Here is a 22,870-nt window from a genome sequence, read left to right as displayed (position 1 = left end):
AAAATGATGGGAAGAAGATTATGTGACCATACAAAACACATCTGTGACATGTAATTTAACAGACTTCTCAAACAGTTTCAGTATTTTGACATTTGTGATACATACAGTTGGCGTACATGTACAAGCATTAGACAACTTCCACTTAACAGAAGAACTCACCATATTACTGAAGGTGTACCCATTCTTGTTTGGGTTTACCTCCGCCCACGCGTCCGTGTACGAGACAAGATCCGCCTCCAGGGTGGGATTCTTTTGCGCAGCGTATTTTGGGCATTTGTTGCTGGTAGAAAAGTACCCGTGAAGGAGGCCCCCCAGAGGCCATGGATAGTCAGCGTAGGTATTAAAGTCCCCAATAATGATGGAATTTCTGGGCCTGGCTGCTGTATAAAACATAATTATAGATTTACCATGTTACTAGGACAGAAAGGGATGTGGCTAAGGAACTACCCATTTGAAAATGGCTATTCACTTTCCAACATCGCCTTTTTGAGTCCAGGATTGTTAGCTAACAGCCCACTGGTCTGGAACATGGGCAGGGTAGTTTTATTTCAAATTGGGCTCTTGATTTGGAGACTTGCAATAAAACACCGTAACTCAACCACTCTCAGATATTTTTGAAGGAAGATATAAGTGATAGGTTTGAGCTGCTGTGCCACTTTGAGTAATGTTTTTTAAATACAGTCTGATGACATGCATTTATGTTACTAACATCAATCCAAAAACACAGCAAGTGTCCTTCCACTATGGGTGATTATGTACGAATTTTCCTTCTTTTCCTTCATTTGCCTTTGTTCATGTAAGTTGGGTTCAGTTCTGTGCTTGCCTACAGCCAAAACTTTAAGACTCTTAGTTCCGATGAGATCCCACTGAAGCACCCTGTTAAGGGACTGTAATCCTGCTGTAGGCATGCAGTTGGAAATTCAGGAAAAGAGAAGAAATGGCAAGTTACACAAGACTTCAAAACATGAGGAAGTCAGTGGTTCTGGTGAAGAAGTTTAATGCCTGCTGCTAGTGTTTCCACTTTCAACTGTCATGACTGTAAAGTTAATCCGTTGTACAATTGTGCTCCCAACATTCTGTGGCTCCTTATTCCTGAAGAATTCTGTCTGAAGTTATGCCATTCCTGGGGCCATGATTTGCTAGCAATAAACAGGAACCCCCCTGGCATATTTTGAGAAGTGGCACGTTCTGAAATATCTCAACTGAGACATTACGAGGAAAAAACTACCCTCCCCTCCCAGCAAAAGTTGGTGGAGAGACACCATGAAATGACATATGTGCCGCACTGATAAACAGCAAGTCTTGCCGCCCTCCCTGGAATGTCCTAGTGCCCCAGACGTAAGATTTCCCCTGGTTTTTTAATACCCAAGCATGCCTCCTGCTGGTAATTCCCACAAGTCCCCATCGGGTTAATTCTGGCGAGAATGTCTCTTTCACTAAATCAAACCAGACAAATTATCACATGCCCCAGTTACAAACGACCCTTTCAACACTTCCACAGGCCAGCATGAGGCCTTGGAAGCTGGTGTTTACTATGTCTTTCAGTGTAACATTTTAAGATGCCACATCAAATGCGTACATGCGCCTCTGAATGTTCGTACACTATATTCACTTGTACGCATCGTCTCTTTATACCAGCCAACTGTGACTGCAGATCAGCGGTACTTGGATGTTGGAACAGCTTTCAACATGCTTTCAACTGATTTTTCTAGTTTCGTTTTATTTAAAGCATCATTCACATCAAGGCCGATATCATCCTTTCATACTGGTACCTGCATGTCTTGTTATGGTTCTATGGAGAGCGCAAAATAAATAAACTTGGGAGTTCGAATTGGTTACTCAGGAAACTGCCCATACATGTGCTGTATCTACATGTAAATATAAACCTATACTGATGTAACAAACAGCCGAGCAGGCTTCTTGCTGAGATGCGGCATCGCTGTGGAAACCTTATCATCCACTTTCCTGTGAGAGAAACCTCATCTCCATTCATCAGAACTTGTAACCTTTCTCTTTGTTTTTTTCTCTCTCTGGTTCCTCTGTTTCATGGCCTTTGATCTCTAGTGGCTTTTACCTTTTAATGAGTGCATTTCGACAACAGGAACAAAGAAAGGAGTCTGCCTAACCGCATTGATCAGTTGTATAAGCCATGATGGGCGAGCTTCTGAAAATGATCAATCTTTAATTTAACCCAATTATTCAACGGAGATGCTTATCACAGCCCGACAACAGCACAGGCTCTGAGAGAGGGCGGGGATTACGCTATTTACAAGTTTACCATGTTAGATCTAATCTGCTCTTTAGCTGTTCCTACTGCTTACCGGTATTTAGAAAACCATTAAGTGTATTTGCTGTTACACGTATTCATCAATATTACATGCACATGTAGATCTATGCATGCATGAAAGATCAAAAGACACATAGCAGCATGTCTGTAGGTAAAGGTCAACCCATGGCATACAGTTGAGATTTACCCAAAGTGGAAATGTGTAAATCCAGTGTCCATATCTTATTTGTACTAAAGGTGCTATTTTAGTGAGGTAATAAGAGTAGGATACTCTTTCATCTGAAAATATTGTATAAATATTTAGTCCCAATGACGCAGTGTATGGAAAATCTATTACAGGACTTGGGTAACGACCCTTACACAGATGCTAAATCATTTATTGCTAGATGAGTTAGGACACAAAAGTTGGTGATTATAATCAGTGTGCAGTTTACATCGTGAGCCCAGACCCAAACTGCTCCGGCAACAAAGTAATAAATCATCAATGTGTTCACAAAAACATACGTATATTTTTAAGATACGCCATATTTTCACGCACATCCATGAGTTATTGCTAATCACGGTTCACAATGTACATGCCCGTCCAGACAATGTATTTGGGATGGAATACCAGCAGCTTGGCAAGACTTGATCAATTTAACGCGGCCACGCTTGGACAGAAATATGCACAAAGAAAACAGCTGCGGACTCGCAGATGGCCCCTTAACACGCCTGCATTTCAACTGATCAATTTGGTGACACTCTCAGCTCTGTTTCAGTGTGGCAACTCTTATATTTAGATCTCAAATAGCTGGCCTGGCCTGGCGGTACAGACGCTATTTGCTTGCATAGCTGAGATGGCAGGAATGATACAGTGTACCGTAGTGTCTCAGTGCTTCTGTGGTAAACAAAAAATTCTGCTAAACAAGGTCTGTACAAACTTTCTACAACCGCAAACAAATTGAAAACTCTCCAGTAAGGGAAACCTTCTAATTTCAACAAGGGTTTCAACAAGGGTTTCATCCATGATTAAATATCCGTTTATCCGTTCCTGTTAAAAAGAGGAAAAAAGCTGCCTGTCAGTTCCAAGCCCTTTTAGTGACATCTCCTGGTGATATGACGCTGAGCTTCCACTGCTCCCCATATGTTTTTGGAAAACATACAGTTGTTAAAGATTCATTCATCATGTTAAGTATTTATATTAAGAGGGAGGCTGTACATTTCTATACGCAAACACTGTCTGGGCAAGCCTGCAGACGATTTGATAAATGCTACTATGTCCCCAAAACAACCCAGGTTTTACCCTTGAAGACATTCATGGATTCTAGTGTTTTTCATTCTCCTAACGGAAATTTGGATGGAGAATAACCACAAGATTTTGTATAATTAAACCACTAGTCTTTATGATGATTGTTTAAACAAAGAAAACATGACATTGTGGAAAAAAGGGGACCTTTTCAAGGACTTATCCGTCTGGAAAAGGTTCTTTTTGCCTGTCCTCTGGACAAGAGGACAGTTGGCTAGATAAGAGACTGAACTGGAAACAAGCAATTAACGGTGTTTCAGAGGACAATCATGTACGTACATGTAGGTTCCAATCCAACTGTAGTTGACCTCATTGTTCAATCACGCATAGACAAAAAGAGTTCATACACATGAGGATTTACATTGGGTCCAAATCAGCAAGCTGCAGTTTGGACAAACACATGTACACCATGTACATGTATATGTCTGTATACCTATGGGGAGCTAGCCAGTGGCTTTCCACAGGTGCCCCAGTGATTTCAAGCCCCAGCCATAGCCACTTCATTCAGTTGCAGCCCAGGTCCTCAACGACTAACTATCCCTAGGCATATAACTTTGCTGGGAAGCTCAATGAATCCAGTAAAATCGCCGGTTAACCAATAGCACATTCTTTGCACTTGGAGGGCCCAAGCTAGTGAAATTATAACACATGAGTAAATCAGGACGAAAAGACGACCAAACTGCTGACCAAAGGCACTTCAACCTGTCCATAAAATAGATTTTTTTCCCCTTCATCACGCCCCGATGTCAATTTACATTAAAACACCTTCAGGGGAACACCTGCTTCAGAGATAAAGGTAGACGTTGGCAGGTCATCAATATAACAAACACTGAGGCTAAAGAAATAGACACATAGTGAACTGAGGTATTAGAGGTGGATTGTCTTGATGACAAAGTACCTTACGTCCGTATCAAATGTCAGATTGACTTGACTCTTAGTACTTTAATGAATTTAAAGCCCTGAAGTGGCAAAACCCTGAATTTTCTTTGGTGGTTTGAAATGTTTCATGGACAAGATAGCCTCAACTACTGACTTTGTCATATCAGGTGTGCATAGGCATGGAAGTCCATTTGGAATTGAGTGATAAATCATTCATGGGAGCTACACATCACTCAATAATTGGACTCGGGGCTCGGTTTCAGTGGGGGTTATAACAGCTTGGAATGATGCCGAAAGGGTGGGCTTTTCTGTTCACAAACCAAATTTGGTTGACCTGCACTACTTATGTGTCTTGTCCACACTTGTCGACACGTCTCCACCACAGCAAGCACCTTATGGCTCACACTTTAACACACACACACAAGTGTGTATTTGCCTGCAACTGGGGACCCCCTATTGTTCCTCTTTTGTTTGTACTTTAACTTTTTTAGAAGACCACCCATATGTTTTGTACACAGTTGTCAATCGGGGACCTTCTGTCAATCGGGGACCTTATTGTCCTCTTTTGTTCAGGGTCCCCAACTGAATGCAGAAACAAACTCACACACACAGCACTTTGACACACAAAACTGGAGAGACAGTTGATTACATGTGACTGCACCGGTACCCCCTCAATGGCAAAGATGACAGGGGGTGGTGAAAACCATCTCATGGGAGCAACTGGTGCCTAAGTGAAGACCAACATTCCAGTAGAAATCGCTTGTATGCAAACAAAACTATGTAAACATGTGCACAAGTTTGTATTAATAATAATAATAAACACTTGTAAAGCACCATTTATCTAATGTGAGGCGCTAGAAAAGATAGTGAACTCAGGTTGATGTCACTTGTGAACTACCAAAATAAGAACACTTGAACAAAAAAGTTTTCAAGTTTGATTTTATGTTACCTACATTCTACCTAGTGAGGACATTTGCTTCTTTTTATCTGGGAAAGAAAACCTGGTGAAAATATTGTTCTCCAAAGAGGGGGTAGCCTTGTGTGGACCTGGCTCAGTCCTCACAAGGTTTGCACAGCTTGCATGACGTAAATACTGGTACATGTACATGTGTCATTTCTCTTTTATACATGTATGTCAAACAGGTCTTCATTTTATAAAAGTTAACCAAATCAGGTCCTTGAATTCTACTAGTTCTTAATGTGCTAAACTTCAAACCACATGCTGAATGTGGGGCAGCATGGCAAGTGTCAAGTCCTTCATCTGTCATGCTGAGAAAGTATCCATATGTAGGGAGATTCTTGAAATGTACATGTACATTTACCTATTGTGTCCAACCAGATCAATTGATCAATTATCTTGTGTTTGATGATACATGGCTGAATCTTGTCCATGTACATGTACATATACAAGTACTTTGTAGTCGTGAAAAAAACAAAACCAACCAAACAAACAAAAACCCCACAAAATTTGGTTGCTCCTTTTGGTAATATAATGGGGGGTAAAGGCTAAAGCCAAGATACCAAGTTGGATTTTGTTTCGGAAATGTATGTAAACCACAGAAACTGCTTCAAACTGCTTGTTACTGTCAATTATAGTGAATAAAGCAAATCCAAGGATGCTTTGACCTTGAGGACTGTTGGGACTGAAATGACAGACCTTCTAAGTTTATAGATTTTGATAACTTGCTGATTTTGCTCAATTATGGTAAAAGATCTAAACTCCCAATAAAAAACTTTTGTACTGGCAATTGGTAATATGGTGGTTATTGCCTCTATGTGACTGGAAAAAGAAATGAGATCAAGAGTGGCCAGCCCCAACTGGCATTTCAATGTGAGCAGTTCAATGTTTCTACTGCACGCACATAGCCACGGTTAGTCAACGCTTCTAGTCAAAGTACATGTACATGTAGCATATACTGGCACTTGCCCAGATCCCAATGGACCTTTGGGCCATTGATGAGATTCTGTTACAAACTTTGGCAGGAGAATGGAGAAAGGTTGACGGAGGGCAAGACGGGCAAATTGGTAATTGAGGCTGATTTTTTTTTTCTGGAGAGAAAGCAGAATGATCGATGGCGACATTTGGGTTCACTGACTTGGCGAGGGCGGAATCAATGAGGTGTGACGCCCACAGACTCCAAAAATACACATGAAGATCGACTGCCCCTATAAACATAACACCAAACATATAATTCTTTCATGATTTCGATCGGCTTGACGTACTGTCATTGCTGATGGCCTACACAAACTAACATCTCCGGCGCATACAAACCGGAGAGCGATAAAGAGTTACAAGTTCGGTGACTTAAACCTCAACCCAAACCACCAGGGCATTTTACCCATAAGTCCTCCAACACTGTCATATACATGCATATCAATGAAAGAGCGACAGTGCAGTAACAGAGGCTGGGCGCTTACTGTCCTAAATCTTTGCAATCTGACTATGACAGTGCCGTGAATCGGTGGCACGTCGAATGCACATTCTGACACAAGGAGCACGGCTGCGCAGTGCTGCATACAACCATCAAAATAACCGCATAATCATATGTCGGATCTCGACAAAGTTAGGGTACCTACAGGGAGCAAGCTGGGTGTTCAAACAGTGCATGCTCAAAATGAGCCACAATATAAATCATTGGGGGTCATTAATAGGAACGAGAGGTTGGCGGTATCAGCCAGGCTGACCCCACGCCCACTCACACGCACTGTGTTCCTGCATCGCCTTGCCTTCAAACTGATTCATCAAACTGAATGCCAAACCGTTTCAGCAATATTAATAAAGGATGGACCATACTAGTAAAAGCCTCGGTGGTGCGAGTACACGTTTGTGATCATGTGAACCCCACATTTATGTGAATTCACACTGTTTTGACTGCTGTGGTGCCATCCTCTAGCGAGAAATGTGAGTTTATTTCTGCACGACTGCGGGATCGTAGTTGAGTCTTTCACAAATCTGCTGGACATCCTAGCACAAGTCCAGTCACAAGTAACAGGATGAACGACACAGGACTCTTGAAACAAGTTCAATCTAATAGCCTGTGGCTTGGTCAGACACTGGACGACTAGTGATGGACATGTGGGAACCTGTGAGGATTTTTTAGAGACTCAACTGCATCCCTAATGCCATTGCAGCCAGCCAGCAAAAACGGGCCGGAGGGCAGCATCTCATTTTCATGGTGCAGATCTGTGTTCAATTATGAAGACATTTGAGTCACACGAATGCTCTTACCCCGTACATGTTTCATGATTTCAGCCACGTTGACACACTGCTGCCAGCGGTCATATGACAGGTGGGCCACGGCGAGGCTCACGTTCAGGCCGGAGTGGAGGTGCAGCGAGGCGTGCAGGACGGTGCGCTGGTTCTTGTCCTTGGGCGATTGGTGCGTGAGAGGTTGTGGGTTGGTGGCAGTGATGGGGTGACGGCTCAGGATACCCAGACCTTCAAGATGCAAGGAAGAAAAGCAAGTACGCTGATGAATTACAGGCAACTCTGGTGCCCATATGGTAATGCTATCACAGGCCATTAGAAGTGGCCCCCAACAATGGCAGTTGGCATTGGAACTACCATTTAATGACAGTTGCTCTGTAAAAATGCAAAGCAGAGCTTTCCGCCATGAACCCCAGCCCCCGAGGGTGTGTGTAAAATCGTATAGAAATTGGAGGATTTGGGACTCGTAGGGTTAACCACTTCCTGCCGGGGACTCCGGGATCGGAGACATATGGTTTATATGGGTGGCTGGGGTGTCCGAACTCGGACAAAGAAAACAGGGCCCTGTGACAAAAGACCGTACTCTGAACAAAAGACCAGGCTGCTGGGCATTACCGACATATTTCGCTCTCAAAAGTGGTGATAATCCAGCCTTGTTTTGAAACCAGGGTTTGGGGCATTGAGAGCGAGCGGCTTACCACCAGGGACAAAAGCGTTCCACCACCGCAGCGATGAGCCGCACAGCACTGCTGCACCTTAATCTAGCACCTATTGAAAAGAGGTCAGCAGTGCACTATGCCAGGTTCGTGAACAAAAGACAGTTATACAGCACCGCACAATCTGGGCTCTGTTTACAAGGCTACTGGCCTGGCTGAAATACTCGGGCGTCAATGAAGGCCACCTGTCAACTTAGAATAGTGCCTAAAGATTACTTGGTGCGGCTATAAATGACCGTTAAATGAAATGATGAATTTTTGAAGGATTTTGAAAACAGGAAAAATGAGTCATGCCGTCCCAGCATTATCAACATTGAAAAATGCCCTGGCAAGAAGTGGTTAAAGGGGACCATTGGGAATGCCCAGTGAAATGTTGCTGGATATATCTATAGAAAATGGAATGTGGCTGTATCATCCAACCATGACAAATTTCATGGAGCTGCTTGTCAGAGGGCAATGCTTAGCAAATCTTTCTTGCTATGCAAAAGCCACATAGGAATCAGTCGCCGGTACCAGACATCTTTGTTGCAAAGCAACCCTTCTCTGTGCTTACTGGCCTCAGAACAGAGAAGGACATACATGTAATATATATCTTTTGCTAGTGACAAATGAAAGTTGCTTCTGCAATAACAATGCAGTTAAATGATGTTGCATACAATTTGGTAGGGGTGGTGGACCATTGGCTGATGTACAAGTACATGTAGTTACCTTATGACACTACACATCTATGTGGACCTCGTGATTTAAGAACAGAGCACCCTTTAAATCGGCCCAGTGAGGCAGACACATTTTCATGTGTGGGAAAGTTCATATGCACATGGCATGGAATATGAACAAGTACATTAGGAGCCCATACTTGGAATTTTCGTTCTTCAGAGCAAAAAATAAAAAAAAAAACCCTGAATGATCCAAGACCGGAATTCAAAAAACCTGCCACTACAGCGGCACCCCACTTGCATGTAGGCTGTACACTCGCTGAATGCCTCTTCAACCAACAGAGTGTTTACAACTTGCCAACTTAAACATTTACATGATGTGCATGAACGAGCACTTCCAAGATAAACAAAACAATGAATGTGACAAGCACATAAGTGGGGTTGCACCCCGGCAATGGCGTCTCCTCAGATAAAATAGACTACACTGCGCAGCACCCGTGGAACTCAAGTATGGGCACTCGGTTAATAATGACCCTTTATATTTCAATTCTAAACACTGCCTACAATTAGGTATGGACTGACACAGTTTGGCTCAGACTTGGCTGGTAAGGGCTTATTTATAAAAGTACACATATGTCCCACTTTAATTGACGGGGAAGTTAATTTCGTTAGTATAAAGTACCAGTAATAGCATTCATCACTGAGTGTTCCAATAGCTGTGAGAAATCTTTTATTTCTTTGGGAATTTTGAACAGATGGCAGGCCATACTTTTGCCTGTCTCTTGTTCTGGTTGGCACAAACTGCCTACGTGACATGGCAAGGGATGGGTCGAATTGGCCAACCCAAATACACACCTTCCAGTTCCCATCCTGCAGGAGCTCCTTTGAATGGAATGACCTTCTGCACTGGCAGGTAGACGTGCCACTTGTACAATGGAAGCAACGCCTTCAGCTCTGACAGCTGGGTTCGCTGCTCATCTCTGTCGGCACGCACCTCCTGAAATCCGACAACATCCACGTCAGCTGCATGAATCTTAAAGAGGACAGAAAAGTATCTCAGTAGAAATTACATATAATTAATTGTGGTAAAATGTACACATGATGTGAAGGGGCAAGCTTGAGTGTTGGCCATACGGTATACAGGTAAAGTTGTTTCTCATTTCCACAAAATTTTTTTTTCAAATTTCCCCCAACAGCAAATCTTCAACCTTTTTTCTGAGTACCAGGTATGGTACTCAGACCTGTGCTACTGAAAAAAGGGTTGTGATTCATCTTTTGAAAAAAGCTATTTTCTTGCTTGCTGTATGGTATTGAGAATACAATATCTCAGAGTACGAACTAATCCAAATAGATGTCATTCATCTGGGAACATCACACGCCCAGGAGTCCCTAATTTTGAGCATGTGCATTTTGGCACGGCACAAAACCTTACTGGTCAAAGAAAATATAATGCACATGGGATCATGATGCAATACATGTAGTTAACATGGTTACGGCTTCTAAATCCGATACTTAAATGTACATATGAGTAGGCATTCACAGGGTTCAGGGGACAAATTCTTTTGTTAGGCAAATTTGAACCGAGTTGTGGGGACATTTCTTGAGTCCCCACAACATTTCTGGTCCCCACAAAATACATGTAGGTCGAGTGTATGTCCACACAAGTGCAGTGCTTGAGAGTACACGTACACGTGTATGTTCTTTGCTTCTTTGCCTTTTTAAAATCACCACATTCATACTACATGTATACTCATCAAGGAAAGAAAGCGAAACTTGTCGTTGGGTCACGACTTTCTGTAAGGGGACAAATGCCATTCACTGATGGTAACCACAAACTCACATCAGTGCACGAGAGCAGAGTAAACGATGGAATTAAATCCTGCATGGGTAATTCCAGAAATTAGGGGTCCATTTTTTGTGTGTCCCTGTCACATCTAACTTATGATTTTGTAAGTTCAGAACACATTTTCTAATTTTCGAGCGAGGAATCAATGCAAATTACCTGCTAGACATAGTAATACCGGTAGTTTGAAAACAATTCCAGTGATAATTCTATGTCAAACAACAAAGGTCAGATGTAACAGGGACACAAAAATGTAACACTTTTGGACTCCTAATTTCTGGAACAAACATCTATTTTTTTTCTATACAGAAAACAAGAACACATACACGAACAAGGTTATGACAGACTTCATGTAGGCTGTATTTTGAGGAATGCGAAACCACTGAAGTAACTGAACCTTTGGACAAGAAGGATATAGTTAACAACTTCTGTAACTAAAAGAAGCGTCAGACCACACGCCATTGGTTTCTGGAAGTCACTGATTTTAAAGTTCTATTCTTGTTGGAACAGAAGGTTGTGGGACCCATTACCTACATGTATTTCATGTACATTAATAGGATTAGCAATGAAATTTTCTGGTCGTTTTTTAACAAGGGTCAGTTTTAAAATTAATGGTAAGGCATGCTTAGATCAACCCAAAAAATACATGAATGAATAAACAATATCATACAACACAAACTTTCAAACTGAGAGTTGTACATATGTAATTTGATACAAGGTTGGCGACCGAGAAAAGTAGCATCAGATGAAAACAAATCTTGGAGGAGTTTATTGCTCTTTCTGAAGTTGGAACCTAAAGCATTTTCAGACTTCAATTGTAAAGCCCTCAATCCTGTACCCACATGTGCCCACAAAAATCCCCAAACATGTGTAAAAGCAAACCGCTGATTGTCAATGCAAATATCTGTGGGGGACCAGTCAATTTGAGACTATGATCACCAACTCATACATGTAGATGCGGATCACCAACGTCAATAAATCATCAATCCGTCTGCTCTCGGAAAACACCCAGACATCCCAGTGATGCTAGCTATTTCGTGTTTACATTCGGGGTGTTTATAATGCTGATGAGCAGCGACTCTATTATTGGCCCTAACCAAGCAAATTAATAAATCGTTGACCCGCAACTATTTCAAATCTGTTCATCGTATCAAGTTCTGATTAATCCTTCCTTTTCCAAAAGGGGGAGGAGTCGATAGACATTAAGTATTAAGACAAGACTAGAATATTTCTTACTGGTGACAAATTGTAACGCATTCATCTCTATCAAGGCTAAAAATTCCACGAGGTGAACTGTACAAATTCCACCTCGAAAAAATTGGCAAAGGAGTAGAAACAGACAATACAATTATACATAAAGACTACGAGTAAAAATAAACCTGGCTAGTCAAAATAAACCAACTAGATACAAAACACACATACTGTATTTGGATGCACTACGTCATTGCTATTAATGAACAGAAATTTGCATATGAATAAAACATGTACCTTTAATTTTGTAAGTACTAAAAACCTCCCTCTCTATCCTCTACATTTCTTGATACAAAATCGAAACATCACATCATCCTCCAGCTTCAGTGACAAAATCATGCAATTGATGGAATGAAAAAAATAACAATAAAAAGCACTCAGGTGATGTTGAATTTACATGTATGGATCTGATTATGTTCAGCATGCTTTCCGGAATGTCAAGAATACAAAATTTAAACATTATTAGTAAGCATGAACATTGTACATTCGATCTCAAATGAATACTTTCAACCTTCACAATCATTTGTTGATACGTGAGCTATATATGTCAGGTTTTTTGAACTGTTGAATGGTTAATTTGATGACAAGACCTGACAAACAAACCTTGTTTAGATTGTATTTGGTACCTTGTACATCTATGTGACAGAGAAATAGGTGGAAGCAAGTACGTGTAGCTGGTATTCTAGACAATTTACATGTACATTTCACACAGGTACCGGTGCTGTGACTTCAAACCACTTAACTTCTAGTTCAACCACTGCAGAGGTTTGGGTAGTCATACCAGGAAGTGACAATTCTGAAATGTGGTAAAGGTTCTCCCGCCCCCTTCCCCTGACCGAATGGGGAACCGGCTCAATTAATCAGATGGGGCTATGCGAGAAACCCGCCGAGAATTCGCCCCAAAACAACAAACCGCGTCGAGAGTAATGAATGGTGCGTCTCGTGGAAAAATAAAGCAGTCGGTTCCATTACAAGGAAGAGCTGGCCACTGACCCCAGTGCTATCACTCTTTACCATGATTTGGGGCTACAAAGATTAATGGCCTTCTGGGAAGTAGACTGCCCCGCCGTCAGGAAGAAGTTAACTTTGAAAAATCGGCGGGACGACAGATCACGGGCATGATTAGCCAAATTCAAACAGCGTCAAGATTGGAGGGGAACTGATTCTGTGGCACCCGCTGTTCAGGAATGCTGTTGACAATGTGAAATTAAAAAACTCAAGTGAGGTGATTTTCGTGGAAGAGCAAGTCTCTGGTGAAGTGCCCGATAGCAACAAAATGACACCAGCAAATGAGGCATGGTGCGATAAATTGCACCGTTTGCCAGAAATTGCTACTTTAATGTACGTGCAACGAATGTACATGTACAGTAACACGGCCATTTGTGTACACATGTGTACGTCATACCTTGAACAACATTTTAGCCAGCATCTAAAAAACTGAGTTTCCATGGTTACATGCTTTTAACTGGAAACCTTGTCCATGTTGCAAAAGTTATATGAGTTGACATGCCGTTCCAGCTAAAAAATTTTCCTCGATGCAGGAAATAACGGGCTGCTCAAGCAAGTTACTGATGACTTCATTGTACATATACCGGTACAGTACATGGACAGATATATCCATCCTTTAGTTCCCCCCAAATCACAGCTGTCGTACGTGTAAATACTTTTATACGCTGTGAATAAAGACAAATGTGACTTGTCACCACAAAATGAGCTGCAAGTTGGAATTTTCAAAAACTGAGATGTTGGTATTTTTTCATTCAGCAGAAAAAGAGCTCTCCAATGGCGTGTACATGGAACACTGGGTAAAAGTATAACGTGACAATGAGACATTATGCTGGCAGCTTTGCGTCAAGGTTCTCGACATTGTTTCAACATTTCAGACCGGGCATGAATAATGCCATCGTCAAAATTGCTAAGAAAATGACATTTAAACAAATGTGATTCTGCAAAATATTTGGAATTAAATAGGAGAGGGGTCACTCTTTCCAACTATTACAAAACCCCAAAATTGACCTCCACTTCAATATGGCTTTGAACCGACAAAACAGGAAAGAGTGTGTGCGACTTTACTCTCATTTTGTCATGACAGGTCACAAATTTGCAAGTTGCCACTTCTTACGTTGCTATTCCACTCAGCCTGTACCCGTTCACCCACCTCCCCAGCACTCAAATTATACATGCAGATGCATAATTATGACTTTCCAAGGCCACTGTGCCGATTTGAGAAGCGATACAGGTGAGCCCTTACTGAAAGCCATGCCATGAGTGAACAGGACTACACGCGAATGTACTAGTCGGCGAGTTGTACTGTGCCATGAATTGATTGCTGCCCAGACCTTGAGTGAAGGGATTTCAATGAAGATACCATACTTCGTGTGCGTGGCCTAAAATACTTTCTGTTGAAAAAAAAAATGCTGGCAGGTGATTTGATGAGTACATACTGTAGATGAGCGATGAGTGGTTATGGTGATGGAGGATTATGACCCAAGTTGAATCAAGGTCATTTAGCGTTCATGTACATGTATGTAGAACAGACCAACTGTGCAGGGTTCTTATTTTCTCCATGGGGGATGTCACAGAGCCACCAACGGACGGAGTTGGTGAAAAGGCAAACCAAAGCTTTTCTCCCTGAAATCAGGCTGAATCTGGCAGCACCACTCATGGTATACTGTTTTTTTGACATTTCCTTCTTCTGGCATTTTCCCAACCATCCTGCCGCCAAGCTTGGGCTGTCACCGCATCACTCCCACTCCTCTTTGGCAAGACATGTACCTCTGGTAAAGGGTGTGCTATGACTGAAGTCTGGTTGCATATTAATACCGCCCACATGCACAATATTATGTACTTGTACGCAGCAGGTTGGATGTGAAGAAGTGATGATTGAAGTCTTGAGGTGCATGGCCTTAGGCATTAATACACCTCGTCTAACTCAGACCAAGTGACTTGACTCCTGCACTGTACACAGCTACGTGTACCCACGACAAAAATGTCCGGCTAAAGAAGCCGGCAAGCTATATATGCCATATGAGTAGAAAGGAAGCCAATTCAACATCAAACCCAACAGACATACTTTCTATATCCAGGACAGTACATTATTCAGAGTTGTAAAAAAAAAAAATTTCTTTTGGCTTGGAGAGAATTTTGAAAATCTACATATAAATGTACATGTACATGTATGTACCGGTATGCACATTGTACATGTACCGGTATGCCGACTTCACATCCAATCAAACCTAGTATGAAAATGAGCATGAATAATAATGAATAGGACAACATGAATATGCACTTTAAATATGAATAAAAATTGAAATTTTCAAATCTTTAGGCTATCTATGTAAGTTTACATGTATCTACCCCATGTCCCCTTCACCATCTGCTGGACTATTTACAGCTGTGGGTAGTTATAAATTTTCTTTATATCAATTTCGATGAGAAGGAAGCAATTAGAGTCATTATCAACAACTCAGCTCTGGTATTCTTGTTATGAGGAATGAGAAATTTGTCATCCGATTTTTAAAAAATTTTCTCGCGTGAAATATCCACTAAAAATGAAAAAAAAAATGCATACATGTAAGTATGAGGAAACTTACATGCACATGTCCAGCACAAACCTGACAGAAAAAATATACGTAATTGAATGCAACTGCTACCTTATATGGCCATGTATAAAACATCTCATCTGCTGTCATAAGTCCTGACAAACTCAATGAATAAATCTTTTTATTGTTCTTACTGTGCCAGAAATGAAACAGCTGGGGTTATTGCAATAAACGGCAAAACATGTAATCAAATCCATGTAATTACGACTCCCTAAAAAGTACCATGCTCTCAAATTGTTGATGACATGTGGGTACCTGTAGAAACTCTTTTATGAGTACATGTAGATCGTAACGAGCACGTGCAGAACGAAACGTTGAGTATAAATTGTAACGAAGCAGCTGCCTTGACAACAGAGGGGGCTATTTCAATTTCATGCTGTCAGCTCTTGGCTGAACTTGATCGTGACTTGATCTTGTCAGCATATGCCTGGAAGGCTTCTATTACGCAAAAAGAGACTGCACATGACGTACCTATTATCACTTTGGGCTTCAACCACAAACACATTTGTATCATCAACACCAAGATTGTCCGGTCCTAAAATAGCATAAAGATTATTCCTGTCGTTGGAAGACATCCAAAAAAAAAAAACCTCTCTAGTATGCACAGACTCCAAAATTCCACTTGAGCAAGGAATCTCTAGCCTGGAAAAGGGTGAGTGGTCGCCTGACTTGAACCTGTCCAAATAACTTAAGTGTCCATCTTCTCAAGTAAAGTTGATGATTTACAAGTGCGGAGACTACTGCCACAAAGCTGCCAGATAGAGCGATTGACAAAGATCAAGGTCTCCATCCAGGGCAGTAATTAAAACGCCAACTCCCCTTCAAAAAACAAAAAAGTATATTTGTATTTTTGCAAAGTGAATCAACGCTAATTTACATTGCATCATCTTGTTTCTCCTGCAGAATGTTATGTTAAGTCATTAATTTTGTATCTTTTTTTCACTTTGGCAAGATTTTTAATCACATTTCTCTCAAACAGAGTGATGACATTTTTATTAGCAACTGTCATATTTATGACATTCTGTCATTGGAACTTGATTTCCATGAATTATTCACTTCTGAAAGACCAGACCTTGTGAATATTTGAAAAGAAAACCCCCCCCACCCAAAAGCCCAAACAAAATGAACAAACAAACCCATGTGCAATGCACATCTTTCACTCAATGTTGGATCTGCTACCGTGCTAAAAGATCTTTACACGTTATCACAACCAAATGTTGATGTTACTATTTATCGACGTACATGTAATCGATAACCAGTTATGCACTGGCTTTAGTGATTTCTTTGAAAAACAAATGCCGTCTGCTTAGCTGAAATTTCAAAAGTGTTTTGATTACACCCCATGTGGTTACCTCTTCTCACCCCTTACTTGTCATGAAATTTTGTGGCTTCTTTTTCCTCACAATTAGCAGCTAAGCCTTGATTTCCTATAAAGGAACCAGATTATCATTGTGATACCCAAACGGTGATGGTCAAACATTAAAACACGTTACAGAGTGCAATGAATACCATTTTACCCACCGACCTTGATAATGCAAGCATCAAGGCACTTTAAAAATTCCCAGGAAAAAAGCACTGAGATTTTCAATTATCCCACAGATTCATCAAACTGCCTGCAGATGCAATAACAAATGGGCACGCCGGCGGCAGGCTTTGGCAATGCACTTTTGAGGCATGCTTAAAGAAGCAGTTATTTCCCTCAATTACCGGAGGAAATTTGGTTCTTCCTTTTACAGACATGTATACATGTACATCCCAGTTCAGCACTGGCACTGGCTTCTTCTTTTCTCCTAGAATCAGGCTCGCATCAACTGAGACAACTGCAACACCTTTATTCTAGTCTTAGTAATCTGTGACAAAGCACTTTATTTTCACTAAACATTCAGACCACTTTCTGCCCGACCTACAGTACACTGTGCATGCAGTAAAGTCTGTCTAAAAGCAGCACCTGTTTTTGTACAGTATCTTTCTTTCTTTTTTTTAGAATGTTTGTCAAGAAACCACAAAACCTGTGTACGTACATGTATGGCATATGGCATCATGTACAAATGAAGTCACAACGACATGCTACAAATTTCGGAAATGAAAGTCGGAGATCAACTGATTTTTGAATCAAATTTACAGCTGGAAATTAAAGGGCATCTAATTTTGACATCCTTTCAAACTTTAAATTGGTTAGTGCTGGGGTCAACAGTAACAGTGACACTTGCAATTACTCGGCAATCTACTGTGCCCATAATTGGTATACATGTATTTAAGAAAAGATATTTTACTAAAGGCTGTTTTCTTTCTGATCACTGTTGTTAAAAATACACTGTAAAATATATTTTCTTTGTTCTGTACATTTGTACATTTTGCATACCGGTAACTGAAGGATTGGGTTAAACTTCATGAAATGAAAGAAATGAGAAATGTAATAAGCAAGAAATAAATTTATTGATGCATATTACAATTTGATAAAAACGGTACCTCCTTGAAAAAACTGACATGGTTTCCCACTTCCCTTTAACCCTAACCATGCTGAATCCAACAAGGCTATGCAGGATTTCAATGGTCCCTATGGGGATTAGGGCCAGAACCATGCTGAACCCAACAAGGTTGTGCAGGATTTCAATGGTCCCTAGGGGGTTAGGGATACATTTAGTACATTGTGTAACTTCTGTTTGCAAACCACAATCTACACTAGCCTTTGAATTCAGGCTACATTTGTTTTCTTTAATGTGTGTGCGTGAGTGCTTCGTTGAGGAAAATTATTTCCCACATGTCATGAACAGAGTACTGCATCTTGCCAAAGTCACCCAGGAGCTTCCGACCAGCACAATCCCCAGGCCTGTCAACAGCCTGGGACATACCGACACATAGATAAACACCGGCAGATGGTTTGCGTAAGAATGCTTTGCTTTTACTGCAGTCCTGGTTTGGATGAGGGTGACAGTGAACTTGAAAGGTTATCTGCTTGACAGCAAACACACTCACTGAAAAACACTGCTCAGGATCAGTGCCAAAAAAAATAACAATTCCAAAGGGCCGTCATTAAAATTATCTGTTTTTTTGAAGATGCTGTAAAATCTCTACTATTTTTGAGAATAAAAATTGGATCTCATTCAACTGAGGATGGTTATCCAAACTTGTGTTTGTGATGGTGTACACTGAGCATCAAGGAAAAAAAAAACCATTGAAATTGACTGCATTGCTCATCACGCATGCACCGCATGTTGACTATACAGACCAATTTCAGGGAGCTTGTAGTGAGCAAATACGGAACTGTGCCGCGACGCTGGACAAATTTGCTCTGTAAAACATGGTTTACAGCCAAAATGCTGTGCGACGCATATTACTATTGACTTATTCTCAGATTTTCTTCAGCGTCCACGGCACAATTTGCGGGTAACATTGTCTACTTACGTCTAGCGGCCCTTGTGCCAATTGGAAGAAAAGCAAAAGGGGGGTTTGGGTAGATAATCTAATAACATTCCTCACCTCTGATCCCTGCCTTACGAAAAAATGCCCCAAAGGTGCATGTACACCCCTACCCAATATTAATATTTACACACCAGAGAAAAGCACCAATACCGAGAAGTGCCAAATTTAGGTACTGGCAGTGGGACTTTTTTTCTGCTTAAATCCAGAAAGAAACGTCATGAATTAAGAAGCAGGATCAAGGGACCTCTACAGCTAGGCAAAGTGCCCTGTGAAAGTCCCTCTGAATCCTGTACTACACAAAATGGCACGAGTGATTCAAACTGGTTTTTACAAAGGGGGAACAACAATGGTGGGTTTTGTGTAAGCCTCCTGACGGCGGTAGAGCATATGGTGTGCAGGATGGAATCCCCCCCCTTTTTTTTTTCAAAACCCCACTCGCAAAAGAGATGTATACATGTGCATGGTGCAGACCTTCAAACCATATCTGAGCATACATCAGCTGGGACAATTGTGTGAAGTAGCCCATACATGTGTTCTATACGCCCTCCTTGAAAATCAATTTTGATTAAGAAATTCCCAGTATGATCAAGAGACATCAACTTATGTACCGGTATTTCTGCTCAGATATTGGTTATGAGATATTAAAAACATGAACATAAATGTAGACCAAAGTGTCTTTTCTATTGCCAGACTGGGCCAAAAAAATCCTTTAAAGTCACCTAAATGAAGGCTAGCTTAAAACATGAGCCACAACCAGTACATGGACATACATGCACGTAATTCCAAAGGGGCACGCCAGTGTACCATGTACATGTATGTACATAATTGCATTTCCTCCGGTGCCTTACATGTATTGACAAATTTGGAGGTAGACAGAAACAGAGCAAGCCGGTACACTTTTGCAGGGAAATGAGCCATGAGCCCCCTTAGAGACGATACAGAGAAAAAAATATTCACCCAATCGCTATCCCAGGGTACTCATTGATTTCAGATCTCCGATTATTTGTCTTCAACTTGGTATCCGGGTCAAGCACATGTGCTATCACATCCACCCCTACATTCCGATTTGTCATTAAACCTCTTGGCAATATTAATTGCTCTCCCAAACAACAAATGGAAGTGAAGGCAGAGAGAGGGAGTGAGGGATTCCGCCAGGAATGTCGGAACGGAAACCGCAAAACAGCCCGGCCACTCGACTCAAAGGGTGTGTACATACCAAGGCTGCAATGTGATGTTTCCTGACCTCCCAGTTGAACATGACGTTCCATATGTTGTATGTTGCCACCCTGAGCGTGTGACGACGTTGGTGGCGGTCCCTGGTCGAGGAGGTAGGCGCAACCAGCAGCAATGCTAACAATGTCACCACCACCGCTGCAGCGATGTGGCCTGGCCTGGCTGGCATGGCTGACAACAGAGGGCACTGTTCATAATTCTGGTGGTACATGTAATAAAATAGAGAATTAACACTTTTCACAAACCATTTTCTGACAAGAAAATAACCTTACAGTACATGTACATGTTGGTTTAGAAGCATGAAGATGTATTGTTTCAAAAAAGGTCACTGCCATCTTTTACAGTACGTATTTCTACCTCCAAGTTTAGCCCCACAACATTTCAAATCAACTAATTTTTTCGGAACTCAGACATCTTAGCCAAGATAAAGAAATTTCTTTTCATTTCAATTACTTGCACACTCTATCACCAGCCATTTAATTGTAACGTACCAGTAACCTTTTGGCTGTTTGACAGAAAAAGAAACATTAATTAATAATTACAATGTATCTTCCCTGATGTTATCTAGTTTTAACATTATCACCTTCTGTAAATGTGCATGTGTACACATCTTGATAAAAAAATGGAAAATTTACACTTCGGAGTTAAAAACTGATGCAAATTGATTGCCCACCAACTGGAGTGCATGTACAAATCATAAAACCACCAGAATATAAATTGTAGACGGATTTGGACTTACATAGGCTACAGGGAATGTAAATCTTGACATTTCAATATTTCTTTACTAGATCTGCCTTATGCTTGATTTCTTCCTCAACACCTCTCAAGAACACGGACCACATGACTAATATACAGTACGTGTAAATCATCCCTGCACAAATGTCTTTACAAATGTGTAGCTATTCCAGGTGAGACATTGCGACCACAGGCACCCGCACATGTACATGTATCTACAGTATCCTGTTCACTGTCGACAGGCACACAGTAAATCCTGTACATCTTCTAAGGCATGTCAATGAGGTGGGGCTAGGCATGCCAACCACATACTTCATCATTAGCCCAGCCGCTGACAAAATTATTTAGCACAATTTGTGTCCGGCTGCTACAGTAATTCACTTACAACATGAGGCAAAGGTGCACTAAATTCAGGCACTGAAAATAAACTGACTGGAATTTACAGGTGCCCATTTTAATGGCCACATAGGCAGGGAACGTGACAGGGAGTTTTTATAGGCACCAAGTTGACAGAATGCGTGGCACCAGATGGCTTTTAATCTCATTTTGTCATGACGTTAATTGGTAGCATCACACCAAAATGTGCTTTTATAGCATACCTGTGTGCTGCACTTTTTTACGAGCGTGATGAAAAAGAGAGTAAAGGCGATCCCAAAAAGGTGTGACTGGTGATCACCAAGAATGGGGGAGAAAGGTGGGGCCGGGTCTGAGGGAGGGGAGGAAAAATTTCCGCCAGAATTTTCGACGACGTTATTTCAACCTTATTTACACCAAATCCATCATGAGTGTTCATTTTGGGATGAACGCAGTGAGTAGCACTGGTTAAAAAAAAAGGCAGGAGATGATCACAGGAAAAGGGCGGGCATATTGGAGGCTAAAACCTGCCCCCTAACAGCACAGTGCTATCATACACATGCATACATGCTGGGAGCGGGAAGACCACGAAGGACGTGGGTAGGGGCGCAGCGTCTCTGCTCAGGGTAAGGTATCCAAGGACGTGAACAAATTAAGGACAGGAAATAGGGTAATAAAGAAAGGAAGAGATGACATACATACGATGCAGTAAACAACCGGGAAAAGGGATGGGAAACTATAGGGGTACAGGCCAACGTTTCAAACTTACCAAAATCAATTCAGAATTTTTGGAGCATCTGGGTATTGAATTTTTTTTGGAAAAACCACAATCTATTGGTTTGTTAAAAACCTATCGGTATGAATTCATGAATTCTCCGAAGTATCACTAGTGTCTACACCGTCATCATTTACAAGCTGTATGGCAACGGACAAACATACATGTACATGTACATGTAGTTTTGATTAACATGTTCTCTATTTGCTATTCACTATGCAAAAAGCTGACCTGCTATTCAGTTTTGTAATATCACTCTAGACTAAAGAAAAATGTTAATAGGCCCACAGAATTTGCATATAAAGGATACTTACATGTACATTCAAATGTAGCAGTTGACCCAATGTATGCATGTGTACACATGAACATATAGCTTCACACAACACACTTGGCTACATGTAACATAGTTCTCCGTGCTCTCTTGCAAAAACTGCAGGTTGTTTCCCACAAAATGTAAGCATCGTGACTAGCAATGCGCTCTGGCAGGTGTATGGCTCATCAGTTTTTGTCCAGTTATATGTAGTTCAATGAGCCAGCCAAGCATGCCCAAGTGATGCACCATCTCCCAACCAGAACAGACTCTGCGGATTCACATCCTAGTAGAAGGGTGTTATTTCTTCTGC

At 41.3% G+C, this 22,870-nt stretch overlaps 1 protein-coding gene across 4 annotated transcripts in view; it reads right to left on the bottom strand.

Annotated features, from left to right (window-relative positions):
- LOC110986391 (uncharacterized) overlaps positions 1 to 22,870 on the bottom strand; it is a 29,167-nt gene that overhangs the window by 3,640 nt on the left and 2,657 nt on the right. For 3 of the 4 annotated variants that reach the window (XM_022248223.2, XM_087135307.1, XM_087135308.1), the window contains 5 exons: positions 22,562 to 22,870; positions 20,367 to 20,582; positions 9,887 to 10,064; positions 7,681 to 7,890; positions 160 to 380 (listed from right to left, as the gene is read on the bottom strand). In XM_022248223.2, coding sequence (XP_022103915.2) covers positions 160 to 380; positions 7,681 to 7,890; positions 9,887 to 10,064; positions 20,367 to 20,582; positions 22,562 to 22,600 — 864 coding nt within the window. In that variant the 5' untranslated portion in view covers positions 22,601 to 22,870. The remainder of the gene's footprint in view (positions 1 to 159; positions 381 to 7,680; positions 7,891 to 9,886; positions 10,065 to 20,366; positions 20,583 to 22,561) is intronic. The other variant, XM_022248226.2, reaches the window with a different exon arrangement.

This window comes from Acanthaster planci, linkage group LG04, assembly GCF_054643075.1.
Source record: "Acanthaster planci isolate LZ-2023a linkage group LG04, COTS_SCS, whole genome shotgun sequence".
Taxonomy (NCBI): domain Eukaryota; kingdom Metazoa; phylum Echinodermata; class Asteroidea; order Valvatida; family Acanthasteridae; genus Acanthaster; species Acanthaster planci.
Note: the sequence above shows the minus strand (reverse complement) of the source record. Positions and strands in the feature narration are given on the sequence as shown.